Genomic DNA, 23238 nt, shown 5'->3' on the forward strand with positions numbered 1-23238 from the left:
CTGTGCAGTCCTGCATATGGTCACAGCTGTCACTGGGCTCAAGGCCTCCATTGTCCTAAGGCCGATACTCCTTTTTTCGCTTCTTCCCATCTCCCAGCCAGCTGTTTGACCAGCATCTTCTGAACTGCACTGAATTGTGTAGAGCTGGGATGTATGAAAATGCACTATCCTTACTTCACTGTGGTTTGGGTGTAGGCCAAAACTCTGTTGCAAATTCAGTGTAAAGAAGAAACGATAGTTGATTTAACTTCAGAGCGCTAATCAATGTAGGTGAATGTTAACAGACCATAGGGTCACAGAACAATTTACATTGGAAGGGACCTCCAGAGGTATTTTCCCTGTGCAGTGATGCACTAAGACTGATCTTGGGCGTTGCCTTGTCCCCGCAGGTGGTAGTGAAGATGGATGCAGTGACGGGGCTGTGCACTGCAGAGACGACGGAGAAGGCTGTGCAGCTGCCACTGCTGGCTAAGGGGAACTCAGCAACACCAGCCTTCTTCTCAGTTGTCCCTCTGACTGTGGGAGAAATTCCAATTACCATTATTGCTTTCGACCAGGATTCTGGGCACAGTGATAGCATTAGGAAGAATCTCAAAGTTGTGGTAGGTATAACTAATTGAGGGCAGGCACTTCACAAACATGTGCTTGTCCTCAGATACAACATTCACAGGCAAACAAAGACGTTGCATTGATTATTTAATACCTTAGCTCTCTTTCAAAATTATAAAAAGGAGGAGCCTTTAAGAAAAAAATGATGTTTCAAGCACCAACACAGACTCATTACAGTATCCAAGCCATCCATTGAGGGCTTTTTTCCATCCACACAAAAAGTGCAAAATATGAATCCTTGCACCCCTGATATCAGGGGATAGCCATGTAGGTAAGGATATAAGGCATGGGATGCTGGGAACCTGCTGTTGTCAAAGGCCATAACTTTGGTAGGTATAAACACAGCCTCAGAGTTCAATGCTACACCAAAACATGAAAAGTAACTGTAAAATTAGCTTTATTAAAACTGGAAGTGTAGGAAGACAAATGTGAGCAATCAGAAGGAAAAAAGTTTAAGTCTTACACCAAAGACATACTCAGAATTTCATGGATCTCATACATGAGGGTTTTACAAATACGAGTCCCTCTGTGAACGTGACTCGATGGGTCACAAAGCTGAGAATAAATTTTGAAGTTTAATTTTGGGGGGTTCGATTTGGTTAAAGGAATGTCATCCAGGGAAGTGTTTCAATAGTAGCACAAAACATTCAGGAAAGTTTATTAGTATTTCAACTGGGAAACTGAAATTCTGATTTGAAGGTTGAGTTTTACCTAGAGAGAAATCTCCCTTCAAAATCACTTATTTGTGCCACCTGCTGGCCTAGTGCTTGTATGGAGCTCACGGGTTTCCTGCATCTTAATTTCAGACATGAGTGCTTGCAAATGTTTTGATTTTTCTTTCCTTAATTGTGCAGGCTGAAGGTGTTTTACAGAGAGAAGAAGAGACCATTTGCATTAACAGTGGCTGTAAGTTACCCAAAAGGGTTAGACACAGATGTGGTTTGCTGTAGGAATGAGGGGTGAATGATGGGCGCAGTGAAATATTTCTTAATGCACAGATGTTCCTTTGGTTAACCAGAACTTGTCAGAAATCTCTCCATCTAATAAATAGCAAAAGACTCATGAAAGAAAAAAGTAAAAGAATTCTAAATTTTTAGAGTTGACTTATTTTACTTTTGTTTTTCAAGGTATCATTCTTTATATATTAACTGGCCATCTATTTAATTCACTAATGGGTCTTAAAAGGTGTTAAAAACAAGTTTTGTTTCAAGTATAAAATATTGCTAAAGACTGAAAATTAAATCAATTTAAGAAAGATAAGTATATTTTTTCTAAAATTACATAGTATGTTGTTTATTTTTTTTAAAGTCTGGATGTAAATATCTATTTATTATTTATTTACAGTGAAGTCCCATACTGTGGACCTGAACAGACCATCTAACATGGTACCGGGTTCTGATAGCCACGTGTTAGTTAGCCTGAAAGGTAAATGCCATTTTTTCATCAACAGCTTCTCCATAGGTGACAAGGAACAGGCCCCTCTGTGCTGCTCATTCCTGCATGGCAAGTCTCCATTCTCTCCTAGTTTTCCTGTTATGATTCAAGTGGTCTGTGCTACATGACGAGGTCATAAAATAAAACATTCCCAAGGTTGATCCAGTACCTTTTCCTCTTTCTAATTACTCCTTCTTACTTGCAGTGGGTGTAATAGCTTTATGAGATCCATCCTTCCTCACTGTGCTCGGGTCAACGTTATGGGAAGGCCAGAGGTGAAGGGAAGAATTCATCTTCTCTAATAACCCCACACTGCATGTAGGGCTGTAGAAATCTGCTTTAGATTTCAGAAATAAGGATGCCAGACTCTGATGTATAGGTTCTGAAGAGTTCTGTTTTTCTGAAGAGGAGATATGTGCAACCGTATATTCATTTAATGAAATATAACAGTATGCATATATATACACTCATGCATACGTATTTTAAAAGCATCCATTAGCAAGCACTTTTATTAGTGATAAGTACTTTTTCTCCCCCCGAGGAAATGTAAAAGAATGCATTTGTGACACAAAAGGTATTAATTTCCATTTCAAATCCCTGTTCTAAAGTAAAGGGATCTTTGAATTCATCAAGTTATAAACTTGCAGAGGAGAAAAATAGACAAACACAAAATGTTTGGCACAATTAATGCACAATCTTTTTATCCCTCTGTGGGAGGATCAGGGCTGGTTTGACAAGACTTTCCCAGCCCAAACCTGATACACCAGTCTTTCCCCCTTTCCTTGCTTCCCTGCCTCCAGTAGCCTCAGGGCTCTTTCTCCTTCATATTCCTTCACTGGGCCAGCCTCCTTTCTCCAGCTTTCCCAGGGCCTGGCACCTCATCCTTGCCCTTCTTCAAAGAGCTTTATGAAGTAGCTAAAACCAGTGTTTAATAGTGAGGAGTATCAGGCCATGCTGGAATGTCAGCCTACAGTTATTATCACCTTTATTCATATTACACCGATCAGTTTTACATAAGGTAACTATTACAGCTTGTGTTTTTTACAACAGGAAACATTATGGACGAGTCTGTTGAAAACTGTCTGAGTCTCAGTGGAGTTGAGAAGCTGATTCAGGTGCCCACAGGCTGTGCAGAGCAAACGATGGTGAAAATGGCCCCTGCAGTCTATGCTATAGAGTACCTGGATGCCAGCGAGCAGTGGGTGAACTTTAACCCTGAACGGAAGCAGGAAGCCATTGGTATGATTGAAAAAGGTAGGCAGAAAGAAAAACAGAAACAAAACAAAAACACCCAAACCAACCAGAAGCCAAAGGATGGGATCTTTGATATCTGTTTCCACTGTGCACTGGCTGAGGCTGCTTCCTGAAGGAATGCCCAATGTCTTACCCAGCCACACAGAAATGCCCCTGACTGTCTGCAGACAGACATGAGAAACAGAACTTGTGAAGAGGGCTTAGGAGACTAATTGCCAGCATCTGACACTGGGTGGTATTGACATTGATAGCCCATCCTCTCTCTTGCCTAATTTAGAAGTAGAACATAAAATCTGAGCCGATCAATGAAAACTCTTCTCAGAGTAAATTAACAAAGGCCAGTTATTCTTTGCCTCCCAATGTTCAAAATCAACCAAGGTAAACCGCATCCTAAAAAATGCTTATTTCTCCCCATGGATCACAGACACTGCTTAGGATAGCCAGCTGGGATGTAGACATCTCTGCCAGTGGCTATCAAGAGGAATATGACAAAAGAAATTCCCAGTGCTAATCATGATATTGACACCTTCCCTTCCCCACTCCTGTATTCATCATTACATAAGCTAGAATGAATTCAGCAGCCTTGGACCGAGCCAGGGAGGGAGTTTGCTTAGGGAGAGGACACCTGCAAGTCTGCTTCTGGAAGACTCCACTCCAAGATGAGATCCAAAGCTGGTATTAAACATACAGCAAAGCCAGGACCACAGTATGTGGAAATGTCACTAACACAAGGAGTTGTCAGTATTGGAGCAGGTACAGCTGATCTGTCTAACTGTAGTGATGTGCTTATGGCATAAAGCAATACAATGCACCTGTCATTATGATCTTCAGATGTGAGACACACATTTTATATGTGATAAATAAGTGTATAGATATTAAAAGCATGCTAGCAGTTGCTGCGTGGAGATCTTTGCCTATTTATCCAAGTCAAATGTGGCATGAGATCCTGCTAATTAAGTATTTGGTATTATCATCATTCTTTAGTCCCTATATTATGCTTTTATTGATTCTTATTGAAGTTCATCAGAGTAGAAAATGAATTGTGCGGCTATGATACAAACTTCATCAAGATAACAGCAGTCAAGATCACAGGCCACAAATCATGATTTCTAAGCCTGTGTCTGACCCAATAGATGATGTTTTGTGTACTTTTTGATTCAATGTACCATAAAATCAACAGCTTGAAAAGTTGTCAATAATGGGAAATAATTTCCCTTTATTCACAACACATAAAATGTTTTGTAACCATAGGTATCTGCAGTTTTCAGGTTATTTTCAAGGCTCAGTTAAGCCAAACAAGACAGAGGACCTTCTAAGCCTGATCATTTTTTTGTGAATTTCTGCTGAACCAGTCATTTCCTCCTTACACACCAGTGAACACCTCCATGAGCTCTTCCACCAGTCAATACAGAATGTGTCCATTATAATACAAGTGATGAAAGAAAATGCCCAGTAAACATGGGTGTTCTCTGAACAGTTATGTGCTCTCCTGTTCATGCAGGTTACACTAGACTGCTTGAGTTTCAGAAGGAGGATGGCTCCTATGGAGCATTTAAAGAAACCCCCAGTAGTGTATGGTAAGAGATTTTTTTTTCCCTGGGGTTTTATTTTTGGGATTTTATTTTTGTTTATTTGGTTGGGGTTTTTTTCAATTTACCTCTAGTATAATTTGATGCATCAGAAGCTTTTCTTTGGCAATGGACTTTGAAAATCTGGTGGTTGCCTAGGTACTTTTGTTATGAATAATCAGCCACAAAATTCTCTGAGCATGTTCAGCCTTTGGTGAAAGAGATTTCTACTGAGCCACTGATTATTTTGCATTTGCCACAGAGTAGAAATATTCATGCTGATGTTGAGTAATAACTCACTAGGTTCCAATGAATGCACTATACTGAATATGAGTCTGTGCATAAAATTAGTATGTTTATCTTTCTGTCAATATAGTCAGCACATATAAATTCTATAAATACTTGTCAGCACAAGTTTGGAAAATTTTCCTTTGTGCAGGTTAACTGCATTCATTGTTAAAGTACTCACAAGGAGCAGAGAATACTTCAGTATCCAAGACAGTCACATAATCAACTCCATTTCCTACTTGGTTAATCAACAGCAGGCAGATGGTTCATTCCATGACCACCACCCTGTAATGGACAGGTCGATGCAGGTAGGTTATCCATATTTAGAAGAATTTGTAGTGCATTTAGGGCTATGAGGTATTGAAAGGAATATTCTGAGTTGTTGAGTAATAAGAAATGTATGTAAAGAAAATAAATCTGTAGTGTAAGTACAAAATCTGTAATGTAAAATGATTTTGTTTACAGGTCTGTTATGTCAGATGCATAGCTAGCACTTCATCACCTTTATCTTTTTATCCAGTCTTAGCTACTTATTTCACCTATGCCTATAGAGCACTTAGAAAATTAATTTTGAGGGTCATGTTTGGTGAAAAAGTATGTCTTTTATTGCCAAAGGAAATAGAGTGTAGAATTGTAACTTCATTTTGAAGGGGTGTCCAGAAGATCAGATAGTACAGGACCATGTCCAGCTGGGTCTCAAGTACCTCCCAGTCTGTCTGGGTAAACAGCTTCAGTATTTCACCACTCCCATGGTGAAAAAAGAAAATTATAACACTTAGTCAGAATTTCTAATTGCATATCTTGGTCTATACGTCCTCTATAACTGTATAGAAACACAAAGTTTTAATACTGCCCGTGAACTTAGTCTAGGAAAGTAATGTGCATCTTCCAAAACTCATTGGAAACGCAGTGTAGTGACCATATATAAAAAAATCATGCATTAATATTATTAATGATCTGTGTCAAATAGCTAGTGAGGCTTTCACCCTCAAAGCCAGTTTCACAGCTGATGTAACACTATTGGGGAAAAAGAAACAAGTAGCTCAAGGATTGGTCAAAGGGTTTTTTTGACCTGTGTTCAAGCTGACATAATCTTACATATACTTCAAGAACTTTCAGGGGAAAAAAGCTAATGAGGTCACTGTGCTTACTTTACCAAGAAGAGGGATAAGAAATGATCTGGTATTGGTGTATAAATACCTCTATAGGAGAAAATTTCTGTCTGCAAGGTAGAGGGCTCTTTAGTGTGTAGAGAGTAGCACAGAAATGAAAAAAGACCTCACCTCCCTAGTGATTGGAAATTGAAACCATGAATGTTTCAATGAGGAATTGTAAATTGTTAGCTGCAAGATAAATAATTAAATTTTTGATTATCAACTGAAGAACGTGGCAGTTTCCTTATCTCTTACACTGTTTAATGCAAACTGGCTGCCACCGTAGAAGACATACCTTAGAGGGACACATATTATTGAGAAAAATGTAAGGCTACAGATACATGGTACATGATCAGAGGGTTTGCATAGAAGATTCTTACCTTCATGGAAAGTGACTTTCTAGATTTAATCACAAGCATGTCCATGCACTTCTAACTTTTCCTTTCCATGTTTCATCTTTCAGGGTGGCATTAAGTCAGCAGAAGAGGATTTGGCTATGACAGCCTTTGTAACCATAGCATTGCAACAGACCCTGCATGTCTACCAGTCACCTGATGTGGTAGGAAGCCTGACTCTTTAAGTCTGCAGGCTCTTGCACAGGGGCATATCCACCCTACTGTCTCTTGGAGAACTGCGAATGAGGAGTTTAAAATCTGCTCACATCTGTGGTGGATAGGAAAAGATGCCATGGCCTAATATACAACAAGGTGTTTTGAGCTACACGCTCCATCATCAGTGGCTTTAATCACTAAGCAAATGTTATTATAATTGTCTTAAAAAATACTACAGTGAAGTATTCCAATTTCCTGGTATTTTTGCCAGAAGTTACAGTAGGTCTCAGTGATCTTTACAAATGGATCCATTCTGTTTCCACAGGCACGAGTGATTACAGGAACAGTGGCTTACATGAAAAATCAATTTTCAAGAAATACTGACTGCTATTCTACAGTAATCACTGCTTATGCTCTGACACTTGTGCAGTCTGATAGTGAAGATGCTCAGTTTGTGAAAGAAAAATTAAGGGACTGTTCTTCTTTTGATGGAGGTACTGGTAACCATTCTTAACAATAACTTTTGGAAAGCACTTTTCTTAATTGAAACACTCTGAGCACACTTACATAAACAAAACAAATTGAAGTAAATTAAGAACAATTAATTTTATACAACTGTATGTATGTACATACAGACAACTGTATGTACATGTGTACTTAATTATTTAAATTGTATAATTAAATATTTCAACGTTTGAAATTTTAATATGTAATTTTTGTAATTAATAGCACTATAAAGTGACAGCATAATGAAGCTTGGATCATGACCTTCTCTGATTCTGGAATTGGAACAAAACAACAGTAACTATTCATTTATATTTTCTGCTTCCCTGAGAAGAAAAAAATGTCCAAGCCAAATGAGAAAGAAGAAACTTCATATGAGAAAATAGTAACATACAGGAGTAGTCCAGACTGGATTTGTGGTCAAGAGGGAGGTGTCTCTTCCAGCCCACCTGCCTTCAAAGCCCCCCATGAGTTCTGAGTGCTTTGTCCCAGCTCCCCATGGATGTCACCACTTACCCCACAGGGTGACTGCTGAGTCAGTCGGCTGCGCGGCTGCACGGCCGTCCTTGTAATTCCTCCCAATGTGTTTGGTAAATACACTGCAGTTTAACAGCCCCAGTTTGAGCATAGGGAATATGGTTCCCTATGGAACCTAAGGAAGGCTGGATTTGTGGCCATAATTAATACTAATATTAATAATTATGCCTGAGGGACCACCAGACACAATGCTACCTCTCCATCAGATGGACATCTCTGTACAATGGGATCATTAGACTGTGATGGTTGGAGAAGTCAAAATCAAAAATTGTGGGTTTCCTTTTCCATTTTCTTTGCTTGCCAAGTGATTTGTTGCTCTCACAACAGCACCCGTGTCTTGTGGTGATGCCTTATCCTGGTCTTAAAATCAAGAGTCAAACACAGTTAGAAGGGAAAAGGGATTTTACCTTGGTATTTATTTTAAGTATCCTTAGGTGCACACGTCCAGGTCAAATGCACCAAAATGCACCCTGCAATTCCCCCAAAAGATCTGGTATAACATTATAGGTTTTACTGATTAGCATATCTATCAAAAATTCCCCAATGAGAGGCTTGAATGAGCCCCCCTCCCCAAGGAGCCTTCCCCTGCATGGCTCTATCTTAGTTTACAGCATGTGTTCTGGAGAGGACCTTGGGGTCTGGGGCACACTATCCTCTGCCTACAAAGCTTCTAAAATGTTGAGTCTCTCAGCTTGACAAACAAGTCCAAGAATGCAGGTAAAAAGCACTAGGAATACAGAAGCTGTAAAAAAGGTAAAACAGGGGTATAAAAGAAAAGGCAAAAAGTCTTCATGGCATCAGTGGTTCCGCAGTGCCATGACATGAAATATCCACTGTGTAGAACAATAGCAATTTTTGGCAAATGTCTCTGCCAATGGCATTCAAGACTGAATTATTCTTGCAGCAAAGCAGCAGCGCTACTGGGGAAATGGCAACAACGCAGTCTCGGTGGAAACCACTGCCTATGCCCTGCTTCAAACCTTGCTCCTGGAAGACAGGGAATATGCCAGGCCTATTGCTGCATGGCTGACAGAAAGAAGGAACTACGGTGGAGGGTACTGCTCTACACAGGTGCCTGACCACCAGTTCAGGGGGAGTCTTAAGGGGAGGGAAGGAAATAAAAGTCCCATAAAAACTTTTTCATTTATATTTGAAAGCATCATAACAGTTTATTTTCAACTTCTTCGGTGTATAAAGCACTTAAGATTTTGGATAGTTAATTAGCAATGGGCCCAAGTAAAATAGTTAAAAGCCAGCAAAGAAAATTCTTTGTCTTCATGAAGACATATGACAATCTAAGGTCAGGACTCCAATTTGTTTATAATTTTAGTGCTATAAGAAGAAGCTGGGAAATTAAATGAATAGTCTGTGCAAGTAAGAACAGACAAATACAGGAGCACTCAAAGCAGCAAAAAGCATAAAACTGAATTCAAGGTGACTGATAATGTCATCTCACATGTTGTTGAAATAACCTGGCATAACTGCTAGGTTTTTTTGCTTTTCTTTCTCACCTAGGACACAGTGGTGGCCTTAGAAGCTCTGTCAGCATACAGCATACAGACACTGAATACTGTTTCCACCAACCTGACTGTCAGACTGGGAACACCTGGAAGGCAAAATTACTACAGCATTGTTCTGACTGATGCCCATGAAGAATTTCAGAAGCAGTTAGAGGTACAGAACCACAATTTTTTTTAACATTTTTGCCTCAAACAGGAGAAATTGGATCATCTGGCCTGACTTTTGTCATGTTAAGCAACCATGAGGTAGCTGGTTTATAACACCTTGAAATAATTTAATCTCTAAAACAACAGAATCTTTTTTAAGTTAAAAAAAAAAAAAAACAAAGAAAAAAAACCAAAAACCACCACCCAGCAGGTGCTTAGCAGCACACTTGAGAGGTGCTTTCCTGCCTCTTTGAGGACTTTGGTGATGTGAATCTTTCCCAAAAGTGAAGAGCAGCCAGGAACCCAAGGGAGCCAGGATTCCCTTTTTCAAGGGAATGAGGAAGAAGGGGAATATTCTGATCTTCAGTGTGCTGAGAACTGTGAAAATGGGAAATCCAGGATACAAAGGAGAGAGTGAAGTTGCTAAAATATATCTACTGGGCCCTAAAACAGCACAGTAAGATGCAGTAACACAGCACACTTAAAATCTCATGAGACTTGAGGTATCATAATTCCTTCCATAGCTAAAAGTTTTCCCCACCCAGGTTTAGGGGGTAAAGGCATAGAAGACTGTCAAGATGTCAGGAAAACAATAGATCAAATGCTGAGCACAGACTAATAATCTTTTTTTTCCCCTTGGTTTGCAGTTTGAACTTGGGAGAAAACTTGAAGTATCTGTAAACGGCAAAGGAAATGGGACAATGAGTGTAAGCTGTAAATTCATAGTCCAGAGTCCAACTGGACTTCTTTTAATCCCTTTTTGAAAACAAAGTGAAAACTTACTTGTCATGGCCTCAACCTTTGTGTTCCTACCTCCAGAATTCTAAAATTTGTGGCCTAAAGCCTGGCCTTATGAACAGTCAATTTTTCCTGTCTTTAACTTTATTAAATGTATAAAATGTCAGGGGTGATAGAGGTGGCTGGAGTTTGAAAGACCTCTTTGTGGTTGGGAGAGTGGTTATCTCAAAAGAGTCCCACATCATTTGTGAATTGCACATGGGACCTGCTTATATCCATGAGAGTCCTCTGTGACCAGTTTGTGCTACTGGGGGACTGGTCTTTCTCTCCACACTCCCATGTCCCATCACCATGTGTAGAAGTCCTGGATGAGTAAATTCCATGTCATTTAAATGATATTTTTAGTGGCTTGCTGTTTATGTGTTCATCTTAGATATTAAAAATGTACTGGTCGCCTGAGCTGAAGAACAACACCTGCAATGATTTGATTTTGACAGTGGAAGTGGAAGGGAGCCTGAAGTACTCTGGTGAGCAAAAGGTGCAGGGGTTGGGTCTCAAAGGTGACACATTTGGCCAGCTGCTAATAATATTTCATAGCTTTCCAGCCTTGGAAAGTGGGAACAAATGAATGAAACAAGGAAAAGGAGAAGCCCCTGAACTCTGCCTAGCTATTGTTGCATGTACCTTATTATTCTTATTCTTATTTTAAATAGTATAATAACTATCTGAGTGACTGTAGGTGCAGCAGGTACTTAACAGTTACACAGTTACAGTCAGACACTCTCAAGAAACAGGAGGTGAGCTCCCTTCACAGAGGGGAAAGCCCAGCTCAGTTCCCTGCCTAATAAGGGACCTACCGTGTGGGCTTAAACTCTTTGAGGCTGATCTGTCATAGGTCTTTCATATGAGCAAGGATGTGCTTTCCATCCCCTGAAGTGTGTATTCATCATCATCTCTGTCTATGTCTGCATTTTTTTTCTGTTTGAATTGTTAACTTTTGGAGGGGGGGATTGTCCTTTACATATTTATGCATAGCCTAAACCCCATTCTTAGCTAGATTTGTTAGTTTTTCTTACTATAGTTACCCCTGAAATTCTAACTCTGAATGAATTGGAAACACTGACACAGTGAACTGTTATAAAACTCACAGTGATGGCATGACTGCCCAATGGTATTTATCATTATACCAAAAGGAGCCAAGTTGCAGGCAAATTTGTGCATGGCTGACCGTGTCTCTCACCTCCAGAAGCTGAATACTCTGATGAAGACGATGATTATGAGGACTTGACTACTTCAGGAAACAACACATCTGAGACGCTGTCTAAAATTGATTGGTTTGATATCCGCAGCAGAAGAAAAAGGGATGTGACTACTCCCAGCAGAACAGAATCCTTGCAATATAAAGTCTGTGTCAGGTAGGTCTGCAAGATCAGCTCTCCTTTTGTTTTTCTCCTTTGTCACATTCTTCATAACCACAAGCTCAGCATCCAACCTAGTGACCTTCTGTGAGTGTGCATACACTGTGAATGTGTGTCCTCCCTCCCATGGCAGGAGAAAAGGTTTCCACACAATGGATGAGGTTTATTTACATGGCTTACATAGATTTCAAATGTCCACTGCAGATTCTGTCCCATCAGATTCTGGGGAGACTCTAAAGCACCTGGCAGGCTAATAATTTGAAAGAAATCTTTTATTAAAAAAGGTAAATACAGCTAGAATGCAGTAGTAACACATTTACAGAGTTTCATCGCTTTCTGGAGAGATACTGTTGCTTCCTTTGTGGTCACACTCTGGCCTCATAAAAAAAGAAAGTATGTCTAATACTATCTAGGAGAGCAGAGGGGAGTAGATGGGGTTTCTGTTGTGACAAGAAGTTGGCAAGGGCAGAGGTAGTAAAAAAGAAACCCTCCCATGCAGCATAATACTGAAACACCTGTCTTTGTTCCCATTTACAGTCTGGCATTGGTCTCAGAAGCACAAATTTGTGGCTATCCTGGGTTCCTCTTCTAGAAAGGAGCAGGATGACAGAAGCAGGTTTTGCTCCCCAGTAGAATTCTGGTTTTCTACTGGCTTTGGCAAAGCCCTGAAGACAGTGGTTTTATCCCCCCTTCCAGACAGTGTCATGAACAATGGCAGGGAAGAACTGAAGTTATCCTCATTCCCAAGTTTCACTCTCCCTCATTAAGCACATATCCAGTGAATCATGTACTGGCCAAAGCATCATCTTCCCTGTAAATTGCTATGCACCATTTATCACTCCCACATCCACTGTTGTGCTGAGTGTTATGCCGAGGCTTAGACAATAGTGTGAAACTCCTTGTAGTTAAGACTGGGAGAAAAACTGAAGGCATGAGTTACATCACCATTCTTCTTCCCCACACTGTGGTGCACCCCTTATGGGAAAAGGACAGTGCCAAAATAAAAAGTTCTGAAGTACCACTAAGTGTATGTAAAATATCTCATGTCAAGGCACCCTGTGTGAGCACAGAACAACTTCGCTTCCCAGCAATGACACAACTACCCAATATTAGAGAAGGTGAAAGCAGAAAGATTGGAAATCCAATACATGTATTTAGTGGATAATTACAGCAATGAGGATTTTTGCCTCAGACAGCAAAGGTCATGTAAATTTGACTTAGTCTGTGAAAACTTTGGATACATTTATTTCCTATCTCCACTTTGTAGGCAATAGAAAACAAAGACTTTGTCAGTATTATTTCCCTGTCTTCAAAAATGCTTTTAAGGTGGAATCAACTGTTGTTTACAGGTGATTTTTTTCTGCCTCTAAGGCAAGGCACCTGGGTTTTTGATGACCATTTGACTAGTTTAGATGACTCATTTTACCTCGTGACTCTTAGTGAATTAGGCAGCTAATTTTCAAATTAAAATCTACTTGGGAAAGTTAAATGGAGCGGAATGTTTTGCTTCACCTTTAGCAAGCCTGAAGATCCAAACTCTTCAAAGCAACCTGGCTGTTCAGTGCAAGTGTTCACTGCTGACCATCTCCCTTATAAAGGTCCACAGGTTCCAAAGCACCAAAGATGTCCCTGGTTGATCTCACTCTGCTGAGTGGGTTGGAGCCTGACACAAAGGAACTCGAACAGGTTAGAAACACATTTTTCTGTGCAACATTTTATAGACCCTTTAGAAAATTTTTCTTTCAAAATATTCCAAAAAATCCATAGAATAAACATGGGAAAACAAACAGATGATGGATGGATGGATGGATGGATGGATGGATGGATGGATGGATAGATAGATAGATTGGTTTTCACTATTCTCATTCTAATACAAATATTTGCTGAATTTATACAAGAAATGCAAAGCTTGTGGTGAACAGAGTTCAGCCTTCTTAGTCCCTTGTAAAAGAAATAGGGGCAGGGCTCAGCAGGGCACTAATGTGCCTCTCCTTATCACACACATATTGCTGTCCTGTGACACACCAGGACAGTGCATCCTGTGCTTGCAGAGCAGAAGGCAAGTAGTCTTTTAGAGGTGATTGGTGGCAGGGCACAGTGACAAAGAGATTGGGCACAGTGCTCTGAAAATGTGGCTAGGGAGTTTTGGGTTCTGGAGCCTGCTTGGTTGAGGGAGCTTTGCTCAGTTTCATGCTCTCAGGGACTGTCTCCTTTAGGGAGGAAGGAAGAGGGCTGAACAAAGTAAGCAGCTGAACAAAGCAAACTAGAATATGGAGGATGGTAGCAAAGGTGTTCCTGTTCTGCCAGGGGTTTGTTCTGATTTGTTTCTTTCTTTTCCTGCAGCTGGTGACAGCTTCAGACAGGTACATTCAGCACTACGAGTACAAGGAAGGGAAGGTTTTGCTCTACTTTGGTGAGGTAAGCAAACCCAATGATTTTCTAATCCCTGACATTTCAGATAGCTTATAGACTTCTTAAAAATCTAATCATTGTGGTTTTCACTCTCCATTACCTTTCTGTAATTTTTGTCATTTATTATTATTGAACAGCTCATTGGAAAGAACAATGAGGAAGGGAAGAAGGGAAATACACACCTTCATCTTTCACCTTTCTATGTCCCAGGCAATGTAGTTCATATTCAAGATTTGGCCTTTGACTCAAGAATAAAGAGAAATCCTCTCCCTCTGTAGCCAGAAGGGATGCTTACCATCCACAGTAACAAAAGTGTTAACTGGCAGTCCTGTAAACTCCACATGGACATCTTGCATGTCAAGACCAAGATCCATATAGTGACAAACAAATGTAAACATCAGGATCCCTAGTTTCTATGTCTATTTCCCAATAATTTGGATAATGACTCCACCCTACACCCACTTGTTGCTTCCCCTCCACAGTAAAGCAGGTATCAGTATTGGCTCAGCTATGCCGTCAGAAACAAGTGTTCAACAACTAGCACAGGCACAAACATTAAGGAATTGATTGAGGAGAGAGAGTTAGTTTTCTCATCAAAACTGTTTCTCCTTTTTCCTCCAGCTCCCAAGTGGACCGGACCCAGACTGTATATCATTTGGGGCAAAGCAAATCAATCCCATGGGCTTGGTTCAGCCAGCAAATGCCATCCTTTATGATTTTTACAACCCTGGTAAGGACACAGAAAAATGATGCATAACTGCTTAGAGGAGAGACCCTCAAAAAAACCCTCCAGTCTATAGAAAGTTGATTTTGATGTGGTGCGTAAAACCATGTAATTTTGTCAAGTGATAAAATAACCTGCTTTGCATAACTGTCTTCCACTTACTTCAGATTATCTAAACAGAGATCTTCTCAGGAATGGTCCAGTATTGCAAATGGACTGAAAATATGAATTTTTGCACTTATGGATTTTTAAATCAGATTTCCTGACTTCCTGTTTCTCAAGGTGCTTTTAAGCATGTTTCACTCACATTTTGTTTTGTCAGGCTGTGTCTTTATACATCTAAAATAGGCAATCTTAGAGGTTTGACTTTTGTAGTGTGCTTGCCAGGGAAACCAGTCTTGTTCCTCATTCAAAGAATGTTAAATGCAAATCATCCCCTTTTGCCAAAGTTATGTAAACAATATTCGAAAATTAGATCAAATCTCTACTTTGCCTTAACTGAGGAATTCAAGACAGTTTACACTGGGTTTAACCCATTAACTATTGGTTGATCCTATCTTCTTGTGAAACAGTGTACTGTTCACTGTTGATCTATGGGCTAAAGATGCTTTTAAGATGAATAGTTTCCAGAGTGAACAAAAAAAACAGGGTGGGGGGAGCGAAGACTACAACTTAAAAAAACAAACCAAAAGAAACAAAACACCACAACAACAATAACAACAGAATGGCCTAACAAAAATTATCCAAACTGAACAAAAATGACCCCAAACTGTTGCCCAGCTGAAAGGAAATGCTGTACTCTAGGTGCCTAAGCTATAGGTCTTTGTGAACTGCCGATGCGCATCTGATCCCTCAGTGCTCTGCTTTCTCTGGACCAGGGAAAAGCTGGGCTGCAAATGTATGTACTGCAAATGCAAATGTTTGTACTGTACAGGCTTTTCTACCTGAGCTCTCCCAGACAAGCTGTTTTGTTCCTTGTCCACAGACAGGAAGTGCAGTGTGTTCTACAGTGCTCCCAAGCACAGTGCCATGCTTTCAAAGCTGTGCCACGCCAACGTGTGCCAGTGTGCAGAAGGTAAGGAATGACTACACAGGCTGGTCTAAAAGAAGATAGTTACTTCTAGGAACATTTAACATGGGAATTGTTAAGCCCACAAAGGACCAGGACCATTAGAATTATCCTGATGTTTAATACAGGACACATTCATCCTCTAGGATGTTCAGTATCAAATTGTCTTTTTTCTAAGACAGCCAGGATCTTTTGATAGCTAAATGCAATATATATACACAGTGCGTGTGTATGTAAAAACCCTGTATGATACCACTAAGAAAGTTGTTCTGCCATTACATTCTCTGTTATATTGATGTGTGAATGTGTGCAAACTACATCTGTCTACATACCCATGCCTATGGAGGTGTATCGCTTGTTGTCTCCCCTCCAGGTCCCTGCCCGAAACAAAAATCAACTTTCAGTAAAGCATTAACACCAACCACACGTGTTAGTTTTGTCTGCTACCAACCTACTGCAGATTATGGTAAGGCATGAAAGACAACTGTCAATTTCAGCATTGTTCATTTTAATAAGTATAAACTTGTGGGTTTACATGCCCAGACCTCTCCTGAATTGAGTAGGGTTTCTGTATGTGACCGAGCTGCTGAGGAGATGAAACTAAGGCATGTGCAGTCCTAGTCATCAGGGCAGTGAATTGGGAAGTAAAGGCCTTGGAAAGATGCAGCAGGATGCTGGGGGAAGGAAGGATGGCATTATGTTACAGGGTTTGGAAAAAACCCATGGTGCAGTACCCCAATCCCGTACATCCCTCATGTTACAGGATGTAAATAGAGAGTAGGTTTTCCATGTCATGCCACGGTGCAGTAGCTTCTTCTGCAGAGCTAGATGAATATTTTTCCCTTTGTTAATTTGCCTTTCTGGGCTCTTCTTTGAATAAAAAATTGGATAAACTACTGAAGGAAAACTGGTTGGTCACTATTGGTAAGTTTGATGCTAACAGAAGAACAGGAAAAACAGTGAAAACCTCACCACAGAGGAGCTTCCTTGAAAAAAAACCAGAGAAAGGAATACAAATCTAGAGTCTCTTGATTAATAACTCCATGGTTTGTGAATAGAAGCTACACTGGTCTCTGTTCAGACACTTGGTAAAAGCACACCTATTAATCAGTCTTTGGATGCAATTTCGTATTGCCATGTGGCATCACAGAGTTGTTGTCTGTTGCAGCATATGAGGTGGAGATCCTCAACAGTACAAAGAAGAATGTTTTTGATTATTATGAGGCCAAAATCCACAAAATCCTTAAAGCAGGTAAGTATTAAAAAGTTTGGCTCCTTTCATTCACCTGTAGGAAATCTAGGCTGACTAAATATTACCCAGCATGAGCCACGCCAGATGCCTTCTTCTGCCGTGGAAAAGTAGGGTCAGATATATTTCTACACTAGGCTTGCAAGAAGGTATATTTATTGCAGGGCTTACTTGTGCTTACTTGTATTTACTTACAGATGCAGCTGCCTCACTGTTCAGTTCAGCCAAGGGGTAGATTTTTGTTCACATTGTGCAATCCCAGAGCACACAAACTTCAATCATTTCAGATGAAACTAAACCAGAGGACACGCTCCAGCTGCATTGAGTCCCTGGCTATAAACTGGAGCTAGTCTGAGATAAACCCTTCAAAAAACATGCATAGTGTGTATATTATGTCTTCTGCATCAGCTAGTTCATTTTATAGACTGTTGACAGATCCTTATTTTTTCTAGTGTAGATATATCCACTGACATCTGTTCTGATACAGGATGAAGATTTGAAGTGCTTATTACTCAACTAATTATTAAGCAATTGCAACCCTTGTGGAGAGTTGTCCACAGTGACTTGCCTGAGGTCAATGAAGACAGGAAATCTTCTGGAACTTCAATTTAATAACTGTGATAAAGAAATAGGTTTCTTTGTTGTTAGGTGCAGTGTAAAGATTTGCCCAGCTCTGAGACAACGTCCTTTTGCAGGCCTGCCATCCCAGCTGCCCCCATGTGAACATAATCAGCAGCATCAGAGAGCACTGATACTCATCAAAGTAATTTCTGGGGAAGCTGTCAGATGTTGTGCTAGACCTCAGCTGCTGGAGTATCATGTTGGTCACCAGTTTTGAGTTTGGCAGCCAGAGATTGCATTTAAAAAGCAACTTCAAAGGCTTTGAAATCTTCCCTCTTAGGAACAGAATAATTAACTCACTCCATCAGTCTTTGCCCAGGGGACTGGCAATGTCACACAGCACTTCATGGCACACAACTTGTGATCTGTGCCCAATGTTCAGTTCCTGTAGGAAAATAAGGTCCATGCTTCCTGAGCCCAGAGAGAGCATCTGACATACCCAGGGCTTTCCATATGGAGGGAAATGATAATGTACCTAGTGATCAAAATACTGACTAGAAGATTATGGTATCCTGATGGAAAGTTTTATTAATCCCTTCAGAATACCTACAAGATTTAAAGGCTTTAGGGCTCTGGGTCCAAATGCATTTGTACTCACAACTTGCAGGCAAGCACTGGAAAGATTTTGGGTTTTGGTAGCCGAGAGAAACATCCTTTAAATGTGAAGTTGGAGGGAAAAGATGTCATCTATTCCCATATACTTGAAAATTCTTCTTGGTTTGTGCCATCAGATGTAGCTTCTGAGCATCAGTAAGTTTTCAGCAGGCGTGGGAAAGGCTGGCAGGAGGCATGAAGCCATATGAGGATGAAGAAAAAGCGAGGTGTTGCACCCAAATCAGCCTGTGACTGAACTAGAGTTGTTATCTCTTGTACTCTCTGTGGCTCTTTTGAGTGAGGTTGGCCTCTGTTGCTATCACCAAGTGTAGGTGAGAATTAGTAGGGTAAAATCTCACTCTCTGGACCCTGGCACTATTTCCTTAACAGTCTTTGAAGTAAAGGGTTGGTTCAGAAGACAGATGGAAACACTTATTTGTGTTTGGGAGTCAGCAAAAGAGAATTTTGCAGGTGTATGCTTCTCAGATTACTTTGATTATTGCTGGGATTAATGTATATGTTTTAGATAGCTAATATTTCTGTCATCCTAAGAGCCCTTCAGGAGTCCTTTAGGGGAAGAGTATAGCCCATACAAAGTTGAATCTTTTTTTTCTGCTTCTTTTTTTCCCCCCATTTTTAAAAAGTATTTCCCACTATAGATTCTAAAACTTGAAATAATTGTTTTCCTTAAATTCTGCTTGGATGCTTTGAAACATTAAATTTCAACTTTTTTTTAAATTGGAAATTTAAAATTAAAAGTTACGTAATAACCACTTAAGGTAGCGACTCAAATGTTTATGATCTCACTGTCTAAACTGTATTATGAAGCATATGAACCGAGAAACACCTTGGTAATTTAAGCTCAATGAGGCATAACATCATCATTTTCTCAAGTAGTCCTGATCCATCTCTGCATTCTATGAACAAAATGAAAATTCAGGACACAATATAGCAGAGGAACAGCAAAAAGGTCTTAGGTTATATGAGAAAACATACAGGACTTACTATTCTCTCTAAAAATGCAGATGTATAAGTACAATACATAAAACCAATGTAAGTTTTAACTAGGTGGGAGATAAGGTTCTTAAAGCTAGGTTTCACAGATCACAGTCTATGCAAAATTCTCTGAAATCTGATTAAAGTTAGAATATTCTACTTCAGGTTTTTATTCTACCTTTAGGGTTTTGGTTACTTGTAGTATAATATTCTCTATTACAGCAGAAGCTGCACAAGTTTCTGTTAACTGATAAAAAGACTGTGGTGTAATTTACCTATAATTTAAACTGGTTTAATATTGAATTTGTGCAGGAAATTTCAATTTATAGTTAGAATAAGAAACTAGAATATTGCTGTTATTTGCTTTTTACCCTCAAATGGACTTTGATAACTGTTTTAGTTAAGCAACATAATGTCCTCATGACCTGAGATTGGACCAATGAATAACCATCTTGTCAACTCTCACGTCATTGCAGTATCTGAGCAGCCATCTCATCTGCTTTGGATGCCCTCTTCTGTAGTGGGCGGATTATTCTGAATAAATAATCTTCTGAGCCAGAATCCAGAGCAGAAGCTTCTAAGTTATTTTAATGTGGAGATCAGTAGGACTGTGTCCTGTGTATCAGATCCTGAGGGACTAGCATAAAGACTGCATCAGTAAGCTTCAGGTCAGGTGTACGAAGGAGAGTGAGATTTTAATACTGTTTGCTGCATTGTTGACCCTCAAAACATTTGAATTTAGTTTGCTAGCTTTTAAGACCACCCTGAACCTGAGCATTCTGAAATAGATGATAGCATGTTGTCCCAGCTTGAGACAAATTATGAGAAAACGTCCAAAATGAACAGGTCCTCTAATAGAAGGCAGGTTTCAGCAGTGCCTCCCCCACCAGGTTTGGAAAGAGATTTCCTGGAGGAAAGTGAAAAAATGCTGTTTATTTAACAAGCAGGGTGCACGCAGGCAAGAGAGAATGAATAATATTAAATAATAAAACCTCTTGTTGTGGAGAAGACCTGGGTAGATTCAGAGTCCTTTCTGTGGGTGCAGCTGCGCTCTCTCCAGAGCTGGGGTGAGGCCTGGGCCCCTCCAGGCTGCAGCGTGGGACCTCCCAGTAATGGTGTTCCAGACCTGAGCTGAACAGTTCCAGGAGAAGAAGCCACAGTCCCAGGAAAAGTTCTTTCCTTGGCCAGCAGGCTAGCTAAAAAGCAAAGAATTCTGACTCTCTGTCTCTGTCCTGAGAAAAAGGAGCCAAGAGCTGGGGAAAAGAATGAGGGTGCTTCCTTGGCTCTGCAGCAGTGAGAGTGCAGGGGAGTCCATGTTTTTGAACACAGGCTGCTAAAAGAATTCCACCAGCTTTTCCCCTCCTCTCCTGGACCTAGCTTTAAAGGCACAGAACTCATGTCTGGCATAGGGCAGACAATAAGGGATACAGCATCATAAAGTCACCCCAAGACACATTTTCTGTTTTCCTTGGCTTTTCCTTCAGTGTCTGAGATTTAAGCAAACTCCATAAAGTCTGTAAAGTCCTAAGGTTTATAGGAAAACACCTTCTTCAATAACTAATGCAAAGGCCAAGACAGCCAGCTAAGGCAAAAGTGACCTTTTTGTCAGGTCATAAGGGAAATGTATCCTACCATAGCTTGGCCATTTATTCCCATGTCTGCAATTACCAAGTGAAATATCAGCTTGGCTTAGCAGTGGGGCAAATGACCACAGGGGGTCGTGTCCTGTGGGCTACAGTTCTTCTCTTTAATAGAAAAGTTCATGTGGTTTTCCCTTCTTGCCCCACAGCTGCTGATGAAAGCATCCAAGTGGGTGACCACCGACAGTTCCTAACACGCTCCATGTGCAAGTTAAACATTGTGCCTGGCAAACGCTACCTCCTCATGGGGAGAGATGGAGAAACGGTTGATTGCAACAACAAGTAAGTGCAAAATGGTCTCTGGGCAGCAGCAGCTGCTATTGTAGACCATAAACGCAGAGGATACTCTGGGTTTTAGAATACCTCCAGAAAGCTAAGGCAGCACCAAATTTCTCAGGGACTGATTCTGCTGAATTTACTAAAATGCAAATAGTTCCACTCCATAAGCAAAAGGGGCACTGTGGGGAGAGCTGAACCACCCAAATCTATTGGGTCATGGACCTGTGGTTCCCAGACTTCTGATTCCCAGACTTCTCAGAATCAAATCTGGCCCTGGTTCCACTGGGTTAAAAACTCACAGGTAGGAAAGGAGAATGGGAAAAGCTACCCAGTCCATCTACTGCAGATGCCTTAAACAGCTCCTGTGTTTGCAGAAGAAATATGTGGGACTGTGATTTAAGAGCGGCTCCCAAGGGTGTTGCTACATCATGCATGCAAGTAGCATATTCTTCTCATTTCTCATGGTCACACTTCAACGAAAAAAGGGAATTTATCTGAGTAGGAATTTAGTATGACACTATCAAATATTCAGGAAGGAAGAGATCTTAAATGTTTCATTTCCCTGCACAGAACTGGACAAAGGTAGTGCCTCTGAAAGCTTCTAGGGAGGACATCACCATCAAGCTGTGAGCACCACTTCCTAAAACCTTGAAAGTCCCATCCCTGTCTCTTTATGACACTAAAGTGAGTGCCTAAGTCAGTGGCCTTTTTCAAAAGAAGCCTGATAGAGACTGGGGTCTCCTAGCAGAGGTTTAACCTCCAAAGTCTTCTCCAGTTCAGTCATGAAATACTGGAAGTTACATGGCTTCTCATCACAGAAAATTAGGAAACATTCTGGAATACTCTGTTGGAACTAAACTCCCCCTCACCGTCCCTCTGGTGTGCACTTGGGCCTTTTGTGCCATTCTGGAAAGCTCTAACAAAATCTTAGCCCAAGCTTACCTGACACACTCAAAACACAAGTACAGCAAGGTCTGTCCCAGCTTGGCACTGAGACTTCCCAGACTTTATTCAGTGCTCAGTTAACCTGCTGGTGAAAGTAAGTTTCAGGAAAGTTTCTTGGCTAGTGTAACTCTTGATCTCAGAGGTGCCTCTGTGGAGGGATGCAGGAGCTCAGTGATCATGCTCTCCCATTGCTCCATGTCAGAAATAATGACTAACCTTGCTTACCTGTCCCATCTTCACTCAGGATGCAGTACTTACTTGATGCACAAGCCTGGGTGGAGAAAATTCCAGAGGCCAGTGAGTGCCGCAGCACCTTGCGCCGGCAGAGCTGTGCTCACCTGCAGGAATTCCTGAGCACCACTGACAGCCTGTGCCACATCTGAACGATGGCTCAGACCCTCACATCTCTCTGTGGGACTGCAGCTCACCTTCTGCCAGAATTCTTCCTGCAAAGCCTGTGCGTCCCAGTGGCACCTGAAACATTGCAGGGCTGCTTCCATTGCTGTTTTGCTGATTGTGGTATCCTCTTGTGGATGCGTGTATGGGTAATACAACAAAAAATGCAGCTAATCTACTAGTTATTGTGTTCATTGTACCTGACACTGAGGAAGAGAGAGCAGGAATTTCTGTCTCCTTGAGCCATTATACAGCAGTGCAATTGCCCTGCAGAGTCAAAAGAAAAACTTGTGCTTGCAGAGCTGATTAATTCCTGCAGTCCTTGGCAAGAAAAAAATAATTCAAAAAAGGCCAAGACATTTTCATGGGTCAAAAAGAAAACTGGGCATTCATGGGCTTACCTGTGTTACACTGCTGCTGAAAGACAAGAGATACCAGCACTCATGCGTCAACACATCAGCTAGTTTCTGGCTGTGAGTCCTGCTGACTCCATGGCTGGATTCCATACACTTCTGAAACTGGAACTGAAAGTGGCACACTGGACATGTCCTGTGTTGGACTCGGAAGTCTTGCACAGGCTTGCTAGGGTGG

At 40.8% G+C, this 23238-nt stretch overlaps 1 protein-coding gene across 1 annotated transcript in view; it reads left to right on the forward strand.

Moving 5' to 3' along the window:
* LOC309570804 (complement C4-A-like) overlaps positions 1 to 22634 on the forward strand; it is a gene marked incomplete at its 3' end in the record, with an annotated part of 41796 nt that extends 19162 nt beyond the window's left edge. Inside the window, exons 21-41 of the mRNA XM_082277816.1 lie at positions 390 to 602; positions 1464 to 1515; positions 1954 to 2034; positions 3094 to 3297; positions 4799 to 4874; positions 5305 to 5461; positions 6771 to 6866; positions 7184 to 7352; positions 8804 to 8970; positions 9415 to 9573; positions 10214 to 10273; positions 10738 to 10831; positions 11551 to 11719; positions 13321 to 13408; positions 14066 to 14140; positions 14756 to 14864; positions 15844 to 15933; positions 16301 to 16393; positions 17096 to 17179; positions 21177 to 21309; positions 22496 to 22634. Of these exons, the coding sequence (XP_082133942.1) occupies positions 390 to 602; positions 1464 to 1515; positions 1954 to 2034; positions 3094 to 3297; positions 4799 to 4874; positions 5305 to 5461; positions 6771 to 6866; positions 7184 to 7352; positions 8804 to 8970; positions 9415 to 9573; positions 10214 to 10273; positions 10738 to 10831; positions 11551 to 11719; positions 13321 to 13408; positions 14066 to 14140; positions 14756 to 14864; positions 15844 to 15933; positions 16301 to 16393; positions 17096 to 17179; positions 21177 to 21309; positions 22496 to 22634 (2508 nt within the window). The remainder of the gene's footprint in view (positions 1 to 389; positions 603 to 1463; positions 1516 to 1953; positions 2035 to 3093; positions 3298 to 4798; positions 4875 to 5304; positions 5462 to 6770; positions 6867 to 7183; positions 7353 to 8803; positions 8971 to 9414; positions 9574 to 10213; positions 10274 to 10737; positions 10832 to 11550; positions 11720 to 13320; positions 13409 to 14065; positions 14141 to 14755; positions 14865 to 15843; positions 15934 to 16300; positions 16394 to 17095; positions 17180 to 21176; positions 21310 to 22495) is intronic.
* Positions 22635 to 23238: the final 604 nt, after the last annotated feature.

The sequence above is a fragment of the Coloeus monedula genome (assembly GCF_965178545.1).
Source record: "Coloeus monedula genome assembly, chromosome: 3".
NCBI classification, from domain to species: domain Eukaryota; kingdom Metazoa; phylum Chordata; class Aves; order Passeriformes; family Corvidae; genus Coloeus; species Coloeus monedula.